The sequence below is a fragment of the Zootoca vivipara genome, chromosome 8 (assembly GCF_963506605.1).
Source record: "Zootoca vivipara chromosome 8, rZooViv1.1, whole genome shotgun sequence".
Lineage (NCBI taxonomy): Eukaryota > Metazoa > Chordata > Lepidosauria > Squamata > Lacertidae > Zootoca > Zootoca vivipara.
Window position 1 is genome coordinate 51,680 of NC_083283.1, and position 15,938 is coordinate 67,617.

The 15,938-nt window shown below is 52.6% G+C and overlaps 1 protein-coding gene across 3 annotated transcripts; it reads right to left on the minus strand.

The window, feature by feature from the left end:
* Positions 1 to 884: 884 nt before the first annotated feature.
* MAPK15 (mitogen-activated protein kinase 15) lies at positions 885 to 14,894 on the minus strand. 3 transcript variants are annotated; one of them, XM_035102646.2, is made up of 14 exons: positions 14,780 to 14,894; positions 14,521 to 14,619; positions 13,906 to 13,935; positions 10,994 to 11,084; positions 9,747 to 9,877; positions 9,239 to 9,402; positions 7,940 to 8,079; positions 7,074 to 7,131; positions 6,781 to 6,918; positions 6,485 to 6,590; positions 4,783 to 5,047; positions 3,217 to 3,371; positions 2,422 to 2,565; positions 885 to 1,840 (listed from the first exon to the last, which is right to left on the minus strand). In XM_035102646.2, exons 1-14 carry the CDS (start codon positions 14,849 to 14,851, stop codon positions 1,616 to 1,618), a joined length of 1,818 nt encoding a protein of 605 aa, XP_034958537.1. In that variant the 5' UTR covers positions 14,852 to 14,894; the 3' UTR covers positions 885 to 1,615. The 3 variants fall into 3 exon arrangements, with proteins under 3 accessions (XP_034958537.1, XP_034958536.1, XP_060133512.1); XM_035102645.2 differs by having other exon boundaries at positions 2,422 to 2,568; XM_060277529.1 differs by lacking the exon at positions 13,906 to 13,935 and having other exon boundaries at positions 2,422 to 2,568.
* Between the last annotated feature and the right edge of the window lie 1,044 nt (positions 14,895 to 15,938).

Here is a 15,938-nt window from a genome sequence, read left to right on the forward strand (position 1 = left end):
ATTCATACAAGGTGCATCACATGCCAACCACGGCCCTCTTCCACATAGCCAGCTAAGCCCCAGGCCCTGTGCAGCTAATCATCCCTCACATTGCCCCTAGATGACACCCTTGGTCCCAGCACCTGTCCCCACTGAGTTGTCCCTCTGCTACCAGGCAAGCACCCTTGAGGTTTGTGGCTGCTGCTGATTCCTCTCAGAGAGGCAAGATGGCAACAGAAAGATGGGGCAGAAGCAGTTCTAGGCACACAGCCCTCCTGTCAGCATGACCAGCACCTCAGCAGGGGCTTGCAGCAACATCACTGGTCTTTCTGCAGTTTTAAATGTTTAGCTTGTTGGTTGTCTTAGTGTTATTTTTGTTCTTACTGTTTTGTTCTTGTTGTAAGTTGCCTTGGAAATTTTTGTGCTAAAGTGTGACATAGAAATATATAAAATAAATGTCGCTTTCCCAGCCTCTGTCTCCTTGGTGACACATTGATGGACGCATAGTCTGGTTAGCGAAAGGATTTCAGAAACAGCTTTGAATCAGTAGTGCTGGTGTGCAAGTGTGCATGCTCCCAAACACAGAGGCTTACTTCTGAGAGCACAAGCCAAGGCCTCTCTCCTTAAATGCAGGTGCCAATGTGCACAGAAGTGTGTTGTAGGATTGCAGCCTAAAGGTGCCAGGTGCAAGCCCTTCCAGGTCTCATTTTGACAGCCCCCCTCCCAATTTCCCAGTGCAGAGCTCCTTTCCTAAAGAGCCTGGCCTCAGCCCCAAGCAGGAGAAGCGCCTGGGTTAGTCAGGGGGTTGGGAGCAAGGCAGTGGCATCTGGGTCAGCCTGGGCTTAAGAAGACCGGGCCGGGGGGGGGGGGAGGGAGGTAACACCCAGATGCCAGTCTGAGCCCATCCCATGAGTGTGCAAAACACTTTGAGCACACTCAGTTTAGTTGAATTACTCGTACCTTGCTTTTCTATTAAAATAATAACCAAACAGCTAACAATTATAAAGAAAATTCAGTGTAATGACACTACGAATAGTTGAGGAGCAATTGATTTCCTGTGGGAAATTTGTGGTTCACTATTGGGGCATGTTTTTTCCTGGACATTGTTCCTCTGCACACACTCAAACAGTTCAGAATCGAGATGCAGCAACACCCAGAAATGCTGCAGGCGGGTGGGGGGCAGCTAGAGCAGAAATCAAAATTATTGTATTTATTCCATTCACTTCCCTCTACAGCAGATAACCAAGAAAGAGTCCTTTCTCATGGATTCTTTTAAAATGTTTTTAAAAGACTCATTTTATTAAAAACCCTTACAAGGATAAGTCCACAGGCTGTAGCCATGGACACAGAGAGGAGAGTGCAGAAAGGCGTTGGCAGGTGGCCCAAGACCCCAAAAGGCACACAGGGAGGTGGGTCAGGGGTCTCACCCAGCACTTTCTCTGTCTCTGGTGGTTCTTAGAGTGGTTTCACACCCAGGGCTTGAAATGGTGAAGAAAAGCAGGGGAGCAGAGACTGTGGTGCAGCAAGTGCACCCCGCTCAACTGTCGCCCGTCTTCCCTCCCTCTGCCTTTCAGGCCCTGGGCAGTTGCAGGATTGGCTCTGCAGTTTGGGAGCAGGTTGAGCTGGGCTAGGAAGGTCAAAGCTGCTGGGTGTTGTGGTCTATCGCCTGCTGGCAAGTGTCTGATACAGGCAGTTTCTGAAGAGCAGACTTGCAGATGGTCCCATAGGACTGGGAGTAACTGCCCAGGCAGGCCTTTGGGTCCCCAGCCATTCCCACGTTTGCTGTAGCCCGGAACATCTTCTTACTGGGCTTAAGAAATGAACGAGCTTCTCTGCTGTGGCTCTCGGAGCTCCCTGGATTCTGCAAAAGAGACAGGAGAGCTGTGGGGGCATCACAGATGGCAGCAGGAGCAGAGAAACTTGGTGGGAGAGGGAGCATCCCTCAACACACCATTTGGGACAACTTGAAAGGTCTGAGCTGAACCCAGCAGCTCCCAAGACTCAGCCCCTTTGCTTCCTGGCCAGTCTTGGACAGGAGAGCTGGGGCTGGCCAGACAGCTGCATCTTATAAGCAGCCCAGTCTCAGAGGCCGTAGTTCCAGACCCGTCAAACCAGTTGCTGCCTTCCCTCCCTCCGCCAGCTAGCTGCCTCCCTCCCCTGCCTTCCTGCCAGACCAGAGAAACCCAGTCCATCGCAACCCAGCCTCCCCACATAGAGGAGCATGGTCTGCCTTCTTCAGCTCCTCACCTCTGCCTGCTTTGCACAATGCTCTCCCAGCCTTAGAAGCCATCAGGAATCAACTTGCAGCCTTTCCCCAGGCCCACCTGTAGCCCACCCTGACTGCCCACTCCATCTGCAGCCCACCTGGCTGGTTGAGCTCCTGGTCTAGTGGCCCCTTTCACACAAAGGGGGGGGGCAGGAAAGAGGCACCATTTCACTCACCAGGCCAGCAGCTGCCTTCCTGGGGGAGCCCTCCTTCCTCACCAGGTGGTGGTGAAGAGCTGCCTCCTGGGCTTGAGCGCACAGTGAATGGGGCCTGGGGAAGGAGGCTGCCTGGCCTCTCCCCACCTCCAGGCGTTTGGGCACCTGCTGAAGCAAAACAAAGCAGTGTCTGAACCCTGCCTGACTCAAGAGTAGAGAAGGGGGAAGCAAAACAGCTGCAGCAACTGGGAGATTTCCCACAACAACGGCCATCACTGAGAAAGGATCCAGCTGCCCCTTGCCATCCATACACCCTTCATGACCCCCATGTTGCAGGTGGGGCTGTGTGCTGGGGCAGTAGCACAAGTGAGCAAGTCACCAAGGGGCTACTCCAAGGAGGGTTTCCTGACGCATCCAAGCTGCATCCCTCCTTCCAAGGGGAGGGATTGCGGATGGAGCACCAGAGCCAGTCCCCAGGAGGGAGCCCCAATCTACCTGCAGGAAGGAAATGGGCTGTCCTCAGCCTGGAGCTGGCCACAGCTGCCATTGCAACTCAGGGAAGATGTTTCAAATTCCAAAGCCACAGACCTGGATGGAGCAGAAGGGCTTTGGAGAAGAGGCAGAGACCTCATTGCATCTCTCTGGCCTCCCTAGCATGGTAGGGGTGGGGTGGGGTGGGGGAGGGAGGCAGTGAGGCAGGTGGGTTCATTCTGCAGCTGCTGGCGTTTCAGTGTTGCTGGAGAGCTGCTTTGTGTGTGGCTCCTGCAGCCGGCCAGCGCATGGGAAGAAGAGGAAGACAACAACCAAGGTACTCACAACATGGATAGTCTGAGGAGCTGCTGCAGGGGGTGGGCTGCTGGCTAGTACGGCGAGTGCCTGCTTCCCCACTTTCTGGCTGAGGGCAGCAGCCGGCTGCTGCAGGAGTGGTGCAGAGCGATTCCTGGCCATGTTGCTGGGAGCCAGGCTATGTGCTGAAATGAGAGAGCCTGAATCACAACACCCAGGAAGGAAAAGGCCACACAGGAGGCTCAGTGCCCCAGGCAGACTGGAATGACCCACTGAGGGCTGGGGGAGGCTCCTCTCTTGGTTCTCCACTGGGCACCACCTATGCTATTTTGGCAAAGGACAATGGCATCCAAGCCAGTTATTCTGAGCAAGCCTGAGCAAAGGTCCTTCCTGGACTGGCAGAGGAACCCCAAGACCTTTGTAAGGCAGATCAGGCAACCCAGAAAGCCAAGCCAGTGGGGAAATTATTACACTAAACAGAATAAAAGGACGAGATAAAGCCTGCCAATAAACTCATCACAAGTAAATACAAAAAACAGACCCCTGTGTTGCAATTCAAACGAGAATCAAAAACTCATCACAGCCTGTCCTGCCAGAACGCCCACCCCGAACTTCTCCTGGCACTAGGGATGCCAAGACAGGACAAGGGCAAGGCTTCCTGAGGTGCAGATGTTCCTTTTGCACCCCCCCAGGCACCCCCTGCTCCTGGTCTCCTCCTTCCAGTGAGCCTTTCCTGCCCTGGAAGGCAAGCCAATTGTGTCAGTTTGCATTTCTTAGTGCAGAAAGTATTGATCTCATTTGTAAAGATCTTTCCTATTCTTTTCTATTCCGATTAATTCTAGAAGCTACTAGAAGCTTCTGTGTGAGAGAAGCAGAGCCAGAAGGGTTAATGATTGTTTGGGTTATACCTTCAGAGCCGAGTACAGCTGCTTTGAATTAGTTATCTTCCAATTAAGGTCATGCTGACTATAAATATAGGCCAGAAGGAGCCTGGGTTTTACTCTTCTTTTTTATTTCTCTCTTCCTTCTGGTGTGGTGTTACTGTTTCTGTACATAGGATGCTTAGTGCTAAGGTTTAGTCTTATTATGAGTTAATTTTTTAAATGCTGCAACTGGATTTTGTATAGACTGAGCCAATCCTGATTGTATTGGATTTGATAACCATTACGCTACATTTGCCTTCAGCACAAGGAAAGCTCTGCTGAATGAAGTACTATTGCCTCTGGTCTATTTTGAGGAACTCTGCAGAACTCTGCAATGTGTTTAAGGTTTTCCTCCACAAGTATGACACACATATGACACACTGACAAATTCCTCCCTCAATAGCCTTTGACTAGTAGGAGTCCTGGGACACTGCTCAGCTGCCCTCCTCTATTTCCTGGCCTCACAGAAATCCAGGGGCTGGAGGCTTTTCAAGCACAACCTCGTGGTGGAAGCTGGCTGGGGATGGCTGGAGCCACCTCCACCTGTCCACCTGCCTCTCTCAGTGATCTCACAAGAGGCTGGCCAGCCTCACAAGCCAGAGGAAGGTGCTCTGGGACACTGGGTCCTTCCCATTCACCCCAGCCAAAGGCACAGTTGCAAGGGGACACCTACCGTGGCTGGTCATGTGGGTGATGGGACTGCACAGGGTGTGTGTGGTCCCTGGCCTGATGCGGCCAAGGCTCCTGGTCTCCTTCGCCCTCTGCTGGGAAGCTTCGCAAGGTGCCAACAACTGGGGGGAGCCCCTTGACGGGAGGGGCGGTGACACTCCTTGTGCCTCACAGCGCGTTTTGAGAGGGGGACTGGGCTGGAGGTTCTCATTTTGGGGCTGCTGATGCTTCTGAGGGTGGCGGTTCCTGGCCTTCATTTCCAAGATCATCTACAAAGAAGATCTGATCAGGTTTCAAATCACTAGTATGGCAAGAGCAGTTAAGAACTTTCTTTCACTGGATGGCAGGTACAGAAATGCATTGGCAGTGGGAATACTTAAGGAGAGAACAGGCAACCATTCCACTGAGCAGAGAGGGGACAGCCTGGATTACAGGAGAGCTGAGCTTGGGAGACACTCTGTAGGTTTTGTGGGTTTGTCTTTTGGGGGCTGTGTGAGAGAAGGTTTTTGGGGGGGCTGTGTGAGAGAAAGTTTGTGTTCTTATTTGTTTCCTTATTTGTGTGCTTGTGCTTGTTTTCTAGGGCTTCTGCCTCTTGGATTTTGTGTGTGTTTGTTTCTGGCTGGTGACCTTGGAAGTGAGAAGTGGGGCTTCTGGTGAGTCAGTTGACTAGCTGTTGACTAGTTAACGGCACGCGCAGTTTGGCCTATCTTTTAGATTTAGGGTACAAGTCTGACACATTTATTGGGGGGGCAAGGCCTCCTCTTCATTCCCCCTTGACTTCAAGCTTTTCAAGATGGAGGGGGAGGGAACAACTGTAGTCACCTGCCATTCCTGTGCAATGATCGTGTTCTTGCCAAAGGATGTAGGCAGCTACACCTGCAGCAATTGCAAGTTGGTTGCCTTACTAGAAGACAAGGTTGCCCTACTGGAAGGCAAGGTCCAGCAGCTTCAGGCCCATGTATCCACGCTCCAGGGAATTAAAGAGCTGGAGCCTTCCTTGGATGCAGCAGAGCGCACTGTCTGCACCAAGGAGGAGACAGGGGACATCCCTGAGGAGGAGGTCAGTTCCCCAACACAGGATCCAGATGTATGGAGGAACGTGACTCATAGAAGCAGAAGGCCCAGGGATCGCTCTGAGTGTTTAGAACTACACAATCGATTTGAAGTGCTCTCCCTTAACACCGAAGACGAGGAACAGACTCCATTTGAAGATCTCTCCCTCATCACAGTTGATCAGGAATATGAAGACGAGGAGCAAAGTCAGTCCTCCGGGAATATGCAGGTAACCTTGGAAGGGACAGCACATGGAAGAATCCTGACCAAGCCTATGAAGAGGCGTGTAGTGGTGATAGGGGATTCCCTACTGAGGGGTACAGAAGCAGTGATCTGTGGGCCTGACAAGACGTCTCGAGAGGTGTGCTGTCTCCCCGGGGCCAAGATCAAAGATGTAACAGAACGGCTGCAAGGAATCATAAAACCCACTGACAAATACCCCTTCCTTTTGGTCCAATCAGTGGCTGCCCCTCAACCCTTGGAACTCCTTTCTGCTGGAGACTCAGCAGAGGCTGTGCATGGCAGGAAAGCCATGCACAATGTTGGCATGCACAGTAGTTACCCACCCAAGTCCCTTTGGAGGATGCCGTGGTGACCACAGGTCAAGGGCACCAGCAGCCCATTCAGTCTTAGGGGTGCACGAGGAGTCTTACCTCATAGAGCTTATTGCGATACTCAGCCACAGAGAGCTGCACGTCATCATCCAGGGGGAGGACCACACTGTAGTCAAGAGCAGGCTCTTTGCCGGGGCAGTGGAACCTGCCAAGAGCACATAGAGTGAGACAAGATCCTTCAGCTGGCACCAAGGAGAGACGCTGGCCCTTGGCCAAGCACCAGGATCTGACCAGCTGGCCCCACCATGCCTGTCTGACCCTTCAGAAGATGGGCAACTCCCCACTCAGCACAGGCCAAGAAGCCTCCACTGCAACCCAGTCCTCAAGACATTCACCGTCGCATGTAGGGGTGCTCCAATGCCTCTTCCGCCGTCAGTCGCTTCTCGGGGTTGAATACCAGGAGCCGTTTCAGAAGGTCCAGGGCTTGGGTGGGGGTGGAGGTGGGCAGAAGCTCCTCAAAAGCCACCTGTGGCCTGCAGTTGGAGAAAAGGCACACAGCAGCTCCCCACCTGCAAGCAACAGACAGACCACCCCACCCAGCCCTGGAGGGTGTGTCCTCAGCAGGACCGTGAGCAACTGGCTGCTCAAGCCCCCCCCCCCGAATGGGAGGGAAGGACAAGACACTCACTGGCAGCTCAGTCGGCCGATAATGGAGGCTCTGTAGTCGGAGTGGAAGGCGGCCACATCTGCAACAGCAAGGCAGTCAGTCAACCTCACCAGGACGGGAGGCAGGCGCGTCAGCCAGGGAAGTGCCGCTCACTCATCCTCTGCTCTCTCTCTCCCTCCTTCCCAGCGGAACACACACATACAGTGCAGCAGCAGGAGGGCATGGCTGTAGAGGTGGGCCCTGGGAGTCAACCAGCCCCTCAGGACTGGGCCAATGACACAGATGTTGTAAAATTAGCATCACCAACTCATGGGATGACCATAGATGTTCCTGCATATGATCTCAGTGACTGAGCTGGGTTATAAGGGTTCAGGCGACGCCAGAGGCACCCTGGACCCAAGTACTTCAGGGACCTTGAATCTGTCTGGGTAGCAGATGGGCAGCCAGTGCAGCTCTTTTCAGGGCCGTCTTGAGCAGATCGTGCACCCTGGTGCTGAGGGGCGGAGATCGCTCCGCCACCCGCCCCGCCCTCGCAGGGCGCAAGCGCCCTCCTTGCCAGGCCGGCGCCCAGCTTGCCAGCCCCCCCCCCCCGTGGTGCACTGCGCCACCGGGGGTCTATGTAGAGCCGGCCCTGGCTCTTTTAACAAGTTCTCCACCAGATCTCCCCATCAGCAGTCTAGCCCTCACATTCTGCACCAGCAGCCCCAAGGGCAGTCCTGAAGCTCAGTTCTTTTGGTGCTGGCTTAAAAGTATAGTTCTGTAGCTGCAGCTGGAAAGGGGGCTGGGCACCTTTTCACCCCTTTACCACACTCTCTGCAGCACCCACAGAACTTCCAAAGGTCCCCCTTTCCTTGAGCTGGCTCTCCTCCTCCGCAAAACCTTCTCACCTTCTGGGGAGGGAGCAGGAACAACACGCAGGATCTGCTCTAGTTGGTTGACTGTGGACGTGCCAGGGAAGAGAGGCTTCCCCAGGAGCATCTCGCCCAAAATGCAGCCCAGGCTCCACATGTCCACACCCTTCGTGTAGCTGCAAGCAAGGAAGAAGACATCCATGTTGAGCCTCAAGTGTCAGACATCCATGGGGTGTCCTCAACACAGATAGCCAGATCTGAAGCCCTGAAGATGTGCTTGATCCTGCTTTCTTCCTTTCCCTTTCTTTCTTCCACATCACTCCTATTCCTATTTGTGTACTGGCAAAAAGTTGCTCACTTCAGGCCCCCACCAAACAAGGGCTACTTTGGGGCTAGATCTGGACCTGCCAGTGCCCCTTGGGACTGGCAACCCAATGCGAGCACCACCATCTGTGATGCCCCCAGAGGAAGAAATGTATTTCATTGTTTTCCTGGACCACCTTTCATCAGGGCAAAGCACAAAAGATCATGAAGCGACATACAAAATCAAAAGCAGTAAAACTGTTCAAGAATTAAAACAGTTCAGCTGCACTTTAATTGTAATGTTCCTTCCGCAGTCCTCACCCCAAAGCTGGTGTGAAGAAGAACACTTTCATTCACCTTCTAACAGATGGGAGGCGGGGGGGGGGTCACCATCTCCATGAGGGAGGGCACTGCAGAGAAGGCCCGGTCCACCACCACTGGGCACCAAGCCATGCCCGTTGATGGGACATCTGAATGGCCTCCCCCACCAACAGCAAGGCCTGGCTGGGCAAATGTGAGAACAGATTGACTTCTAGGGACATGGGTCCTCTTGCTTTGGGACTAACACACTCATGTGGAGCCAACAGCAAGTAGGCAGCCAGCTCAGCTCCCCAAGGGGAGGTGCCATGGCTCTGGATTGGCATGCCACCTGCAAAGCCAGTAACAGCACATTGCACCCAGCGCATGACAAGAGTGGCAAAGGCAGCTCAACAAGGGCAAATCCAGATCAAGGAGGACCGCCAAGCGACCACGCTGCTCCTTCAGGAGTGGGCAGCTCCATTGAGAACAGGCTGGCTCCCCAACTCCCTGACACAGGACCCCCACCCCCACTGCCTTGCCAAGTTTCAGCTTCTGTCTGTTGGCCCTCAGCCAGCCAGCCAGCCTGCCTATCGCTGCCTCCAGGCACCAGCCCAGTCCCTGCACAGCCTCACCTGTCTCAAAGGCGAGGAAGTGAGGATGGGAGGCTGTGAACAGCAAGCAGAGACTCAAGCTCCTCAGCCTCTCCAAGGCTCCTGGAGGCACCCTCCTTACCTGTGAGAGGAAAGCAGAATCTCAGGGGCCCGGTACCAGCGAGTAGCAACATACTCCGTCAGGGCAGGGCTGTCGTGATCCTGGTGGATCTGGCACAGGGAACGGGCCAGTCCAAAGTCACACAACTTGACAAAGCAGTCTGCATCCAGCAGGATGTTTGAAGGCTGCATGTGGAAAAGGTATCAGGGGAGTGAAAGAACAAAAGAAACAGCCATCCTGTCTGTGTGGTGGTTAGAGTCCTAGGTTACAAACAGGGACACCCAAGTTCAAACCCTGCTTCCCCAGGAAGTGCACTGGGTGATCCAGAGCCACTTACTCTCTCTCAAACCAACCTACGTCACAGGCAAAGAAAGAACCAAGTATGACTCCTGAGCTGTTTGGAAGGAGGTGTAGTAATGTAATAAAAGATCAAATGGAACGAGGGAGGCCCACCCATTGCAGCATTTCACCCCTCACTCTCCTTTAATTCAATGTATGGCTGGAGCCCAAGTCCTACCCACACATGTACCTTCTGGTCCCTATGAATGACGTTTCCTGAGTGGATGAATTTGGTGGCTTTTAACAGCTGATACAGGATGTAACACTTATGAATATCTTTCAGTAAATTTCCCTTCTTGATCACAGCATGCAAGTCGGTCTCTGAAATGGGGAACAGCAGAGAAGCAGTGGGTGCCTGGCCCTGCCTTGACCATACAGCCCAAGACCACAAACCCTGGCCCTTCTGCTAGACCGCCTCCAAACCCAGGCCGGCAACGATTACCCCAAAAGTTTCAGCCAAGAGGGTCACAAATATCTCAGAGCTTAACCCAGGACTCTGAATGACAACCTGTGAGCAGATTTAACAGCAAAATGGAGTTGGGTGTCATCAGTGTAGTGATGACTCTGTCCCCCAAACTTCTGCATGATTGCTCCCAACACCTTCATGAAGATGTTAAATAGCATTGGGGATAAAATAGTGCCACGTGGCATTGCACAGCTAAGGTGTTGGGAGGTAAACACACAATGCCCTAGACTAGCCATGCAGGTAGCAGTGCCTCCAGCTCTCAATCCAGGGAGGAATGCCAAGAGGTATTGCGGTCAATGGCACCAAAGGCCACTGAGAGATCCAACAGTGGCAACAGGGCCACACTCCCCCTCCTTCCCCCTTGAGAGAGGTCATACATTAGGACCCCCTGTAAACCATCCATGAGTCTCCCCCCACCCCAGGTATAACTTATGGATAACCAGTAACAGGATGTTCATGCCCCCTAACCATATTTACTCCAACAGCCCCCACCACGCTGCTACTATACTCGCACCGGATGTAGCTGTTTCCTAGCTATTCATGTGTGTAGTAAAGAGCCACTGATTGAAGTGCTCACCAGAGCGACAGCTCCCTCAGCCCCCACTCACAATGTGAGACTGAGTTGGGCACACAGACACTTAGCACAGACTCTGCGGTGCCTGCCTCCCACTCAGGAAAGACTCCTCCATGCTACGATCACAGAAGGCAGAGCCCCGCCATCACTATTTCCAAATGAGCCACCCAAAGGGGACCTTCCTTTTGGCAGCTCCCCCTTTGGCCTTGGTGGCCTGTTTGTTTACAGGCCTGTGGGCCAGCTGCTTTCAGCCTTCTCCGCTTCCCTCCCTTAGTAGCATTTACCCTGCACTCAAAATGTTCTGCTCAACATGCACTTTTACTCTGTCTTCCTGCTGCTCATTGTCAAGGCCCTCTCCACAAGAAGGAAGCCTAAGTTACAGTCAGGAAAAACTCACCCATAGACTCAAAAACCAGGTAGATGTCCTTGTCATTCTGAGCTCGGATGACATTCAAGAGTCTGATGATGTTTGGATGCTCTCCAAATTCCTACAGGAAGAAAGACTTGCCCATCAATGGCAGCTGCTCTTGAGGACTTTTCACAGAGCCTGCTGGCAGAGCCCAACATACTCTAAACAGAAAACCACCACTGGGACAGTGGGTTGAGTCGCTGTTTGCATGCAGGAAGACTCGTCTGGCGGCTGCAGAGAAAGAGCCTGGCACTGACTCACTGGTGTTCCCATGAGAAGGTGCCCTCCTCAAGTCTTGGTTACTCATCTGCAGCAAGATGGTTTTCTAACCCCAACTTTGGTGTAATAAATATTCTGCCAAAGTGAATGTGCTGACAATTGTAATGTGGCCTTTCCCAACCTGGTGCCCACCAGATGTTGTTGAACTCCAGCTCCCAGCAACCACAGCAGCCAGCCCGGGAAATGATCAGGGATGATGAAAGGAGTTTGGAGTCCAACAACATCTGGAGGGCACCAGTTTGGGAAAAGCTACAATAGAGTGTGTTTCAGACACCTTACTGAGAATACCATGTCCAATTCTGGGCACCACAATTTAAGAAGGATGTTGCAAACTGGAACATGTGCAGAGGAGGGCAGCCAAGATGCTCAAGGATCTAGAAGCCAAGCCTTATGAGGAACAGTTGAAGGAGCTGGGTTTGTTTAACCTGGAAAGAGGACACTGAGAAGAGATATGACAGCCATTTTCAAATATCTTAAGGGCTTTCACATGGAAGAGGGAACATGCTTGTTTTCTCCTGCTCTGGAGGGTAGGACTCAAACCAATGGCTTCAAGTTACAAGAAAGGAGATTCTGACTAAACATTTGGAAATACTTTCCGACAGTAAGCTTCTCAGCAGTGGAACAGACTCCCACGAGAGGCGGTGGACTCCCTTCCTTGGAGGTTTTTAAACAGAGGTTGGATGATGATCTGTCATGGATGCTTTAGGTAAGGTTCCTGTATTGCAGGAGGTTGGACTAGATGACCCTTGGGTTCCTTCCAACTAAGATTCTATGATTGTATATTGCTTTAATTACAACTCAATCATGTACTCGTTTAACATTAAAGTTAGTTCAAAAGCATAAAAAGCTTGGTAATACAGATACCAAATTATCAGTAGGGGCAACAAGTCTGTATATCAGGCATCCCCAAACTGCGGCCCTCCAGATGTTTTGGCCTACAACTCCCATGATCCCGAGCTAACAGGACCAGTGGTCAGGAATGATGGGAATTATAGTCCAAAACATCTGGAGGGCCGAAGTTTGGGGATGCCTGCTGTATATACTTGTTACTGCCCCCAAGCAGCTTTTTCAGCAGCTACTGCAAAGGAGTCAGTACACAGACAATGCAGCCATGTGGCTTCCTAGCACCAAATTCTCTCTCTAACAATTGCCAGTTATTCAGCACAACTGAAGGGAAGTTTGCTCTGGAGTTATTCATTGCTGTGTGGGTATGTGAGAGAGGAAGGGGAGAAGAAAAACCAAAAGGAAAGTGGGGAGGGGGAATGTGACATATATGGATGTCACCGCACAGACTGAGCTAAGAGACGGAGCAGCTGTCTTGCATTCTCAAGAGTTCAACCCCCAGCACCTCCAGTTAAAAGGGTGTTAAGAGGACCAGGCTGGAAAAGATGTCTGCCTTGGAACTTAGCTAGTCACTACCGGTTGGAACAAATGGCCTGACTCAGCAGAAAGCAGCTTCATATTCTCACCAGTAAACAAGCAGCCACTGAAGTTGAAGCATTGGAATCCAACTTGTTCCCTCCCACCTGGGGCATGAAGCCAAACTATTATGCAACAAGGAGTCCATGGAGCACCCCACAATTGCCTAACCTAGACTCCTTAAGGTTCAGGTCGGGATCACAAGCAAGAGATGTGAGCCAGGAGATAGAAGCAAAACAGCAGCCAGTAGGCCTGACTTCTCACTAACGCAAAGATGAAGCAGCCAGAAGCCCCAATCAATGGGTTACATCAGTATTTCAATGTTTTCCAAAGTTTCCCATAATACATCTCAGGCTGCATCAAGGCATCATAGATATGTCACATCAGGCATGCCCCTGTCACTCAAATATAGCCTTTCACACTCACTCCATCACAGTACAAAGGAAAGTATTTAGTGTTTCCTGGTCCCTGAGTCAAGTCAAATACACCCCCTTGTCTTGTCCGCTTCATCCCACTATGGGGTGGGTAGGCACTGTAATTGAGATGGCTATCTGTCTGACACTCTTGGGGCAGGATATCACCAGTCAACTCATTTGGAAGGCCCTGCAGACATGACTGTACATCTCAGGGATTATGGTGGGCTCACTCACTCCTCCCCTTATTCCTCACTTCCCTGGGTCCTAAATGTTATTTGTACTGAGAAGATTATACAAGTGATTTCTTATGAATTTCTAAAGTTTTCCCATTGAGCCAGTACATAGATACATATTTCAGCAAATTGCTGCATTTGGTATTGACACTTTCCCTGTTTTCCTTTGTTGGAGACCTGGGGCTCAGCCGGGAGTCGCAGGCTCCTTCTGCAAACTGAGCTGAGCTCCCCTGGCGGATGCAATGACTTTGCAGATACGTTGCTGTGATTTTCTCTTGACACTAGGATTTGGTTTGACAGGTGAAAGGCAGGGAAATATATCTGTGTGGTACCTGTGTGAGTGAAAATTTGTGTAGCGAAGACTCTTTGTCTTTGGTGTGGAGAGGCAAGGCTCATGAGGGGGGGGGAGTCTCTCATCCCCCTTCCAATTTTCCTGTAACAAATACACGTGTAGCCATAGAAATCCAGTGATGCCCCCAGTGACAGGCAGGCAAAAGACATTCTAGGAGAAGCAGAAGCACGGGCCAAAAGGCAAGAGACAGTCATTGCTTACCTGAAGGAACATAATCTCCCGGAAGGTTCTCTGAAAATAAACACATACCATTGGCTGAGGACGGAGTAGCCTCTCAGGGTCCCAGTAAAGCCATGCAATAAGCACATCAGCGTTCTACAATGCCCCACATATTCTATGCCCTGCAGCCATATTTGGATCCTATAGTGTAAGGTGCCAAGCTGGGGATTATTATTATCACTTAGTAATAATAACCATGATTCTATATACAATAGTAACTGCAAAAATAATTATATAGCCATTTATTTTTTGAGCCTTGGGATTCTTACAAAGAGCTCTAAAACTGTTATTCCCATCCCTACTGGACTCCCTCAGGTCACTTTCGGTCAGAGGGTGGTTTGTTTCCCAGGCAAAAATACACCCCTCTTCCAGCCCAGATAAAGTGCTTGAAGGCATGCAGAAGCCACACCTAACAGGGACCTGCATTTGGCCCCCTCAAAGCCTCAGGCAACCGTTCCCTTAAAGCTCCTTCCTATCTCTATGGCGAGAAGTTTCTCCCTCTCTCTCTAGGCTGAAAAGAATAACAGAATCCGGAAGGGACCGCCGGGGGCCATCTAGTCGAACCCCTGCTGCGCCTCCATCCATTGTGGGCTTCACCTGAGCGTCGGTCCGGTTCCGGAAGGCGTCGAAGATTTTCTTGACGGCCACGACGGCGCCCGTCTTGCGATCGACGGCCTTCCAGACGATCCCGTAGGCCTGCGGGGGGAGGGGAGGAGCGAGGGGGCGTCAGGGGCGCGGCCAAAGGGGGCAGCGTCCCCCTCAAGTGAATCGATAGAAAGACTTGGGCCTCCACCCGCGCTGAGAAGGGTTTGTCCTCCAGGCAGCGAGCCCCCCCGACCCCCCTCGCCCCACGCACCCCCTTGCCGAGGCGCCGCTTGATCTCGTAGCGCCGCGCCACCTGCTCCTCCACTTCGGCGGCGGCGCTCATTTTCGGTGCGGCCCGTTGGCTGCAGCTACCATGGAAACGCCGAGGCAGGAGAGCGCAGGCGCGGGTCCTTCCCCGCCCCCTCGCCCTCTGACCCCGAGCGGGCGCCAATCGCCGAGGCGCCGCCGGAGCCCCTCCAGGGCGCCTCGCGCGCGTGCGCTGTGGATGCGGCGAGGCGCTAGCTCTCTCCCTGCCCCCCCCCCCGTTCTGACGCTGCTCGTTAGCCGCGCTGGCATCCTCTTGTCCCCCTCTAGCCTCGACATGCCGCTGACTGAGCGTCTACTGTTGTGGTTGTGAACACCACTCCCCCCCCGCCCCGCCCGCATTCTGCGGAGACCTGTACATAAAGGAGCCCTATGGGACGCGGGTGGCGCTGTGGTCTAAACCACAGAGCCTCGGGCTTGCCGATCAGAAGGTCGGCGGTTCGAATCCCTGCGACGGGGTGAGCTCCCCTTGTTCGGTCCCAGCTCCTGCCAACCTAGAAGTTCGAAAGCACGTCAAAGTGCAAGTAGATAAATAGGTACCGCTCCGGCGGGAAAATAAATACCAGAAGCGGGCCACATGACCCGAAAAAACTGCGGACAAATGCCGGCTCCCTCGGCCTTAAGAGTGAGATGAGCACGCAACCCCCAAGTCGTCTGCAGCTGGACCTAATGGTCAGGGGCCCCTTTAACTTTACCTTTAAAGGACCCCTGGGCGGTTAAGTCCAATTGAATTCGACTATGGGGTGCAGAGCTCATCTCCGCTTTCAGGCCAATGGAACCGGCCGTTGTCTGCAGAGCGCCTTCTGCGTCATGGGGCCAGCAGGACTGAAGTGCTTCTGGTGCAACGGGACACCGCAGCAGTGCCTATCTCCTGGCGCTGGGATGCTTTTGAGCTGCTAGTTTGGCAGGAGCTGGGACAAAGCGACAGGATTCGAACTGCTGACCTTACAATCAGCAAGCTCCAGAGGCTCGGTGGTTAAGCCCACAGCGCCACCCGTGTTCCATACAGAATAGCCTGCAGCTGGATCAGGCTAAAGGAGGCCCATCTAATCCAGCATGCTGTTCTCACAGTAGCCAAAAACCCACAAGCAGGACCAAGTGCATGA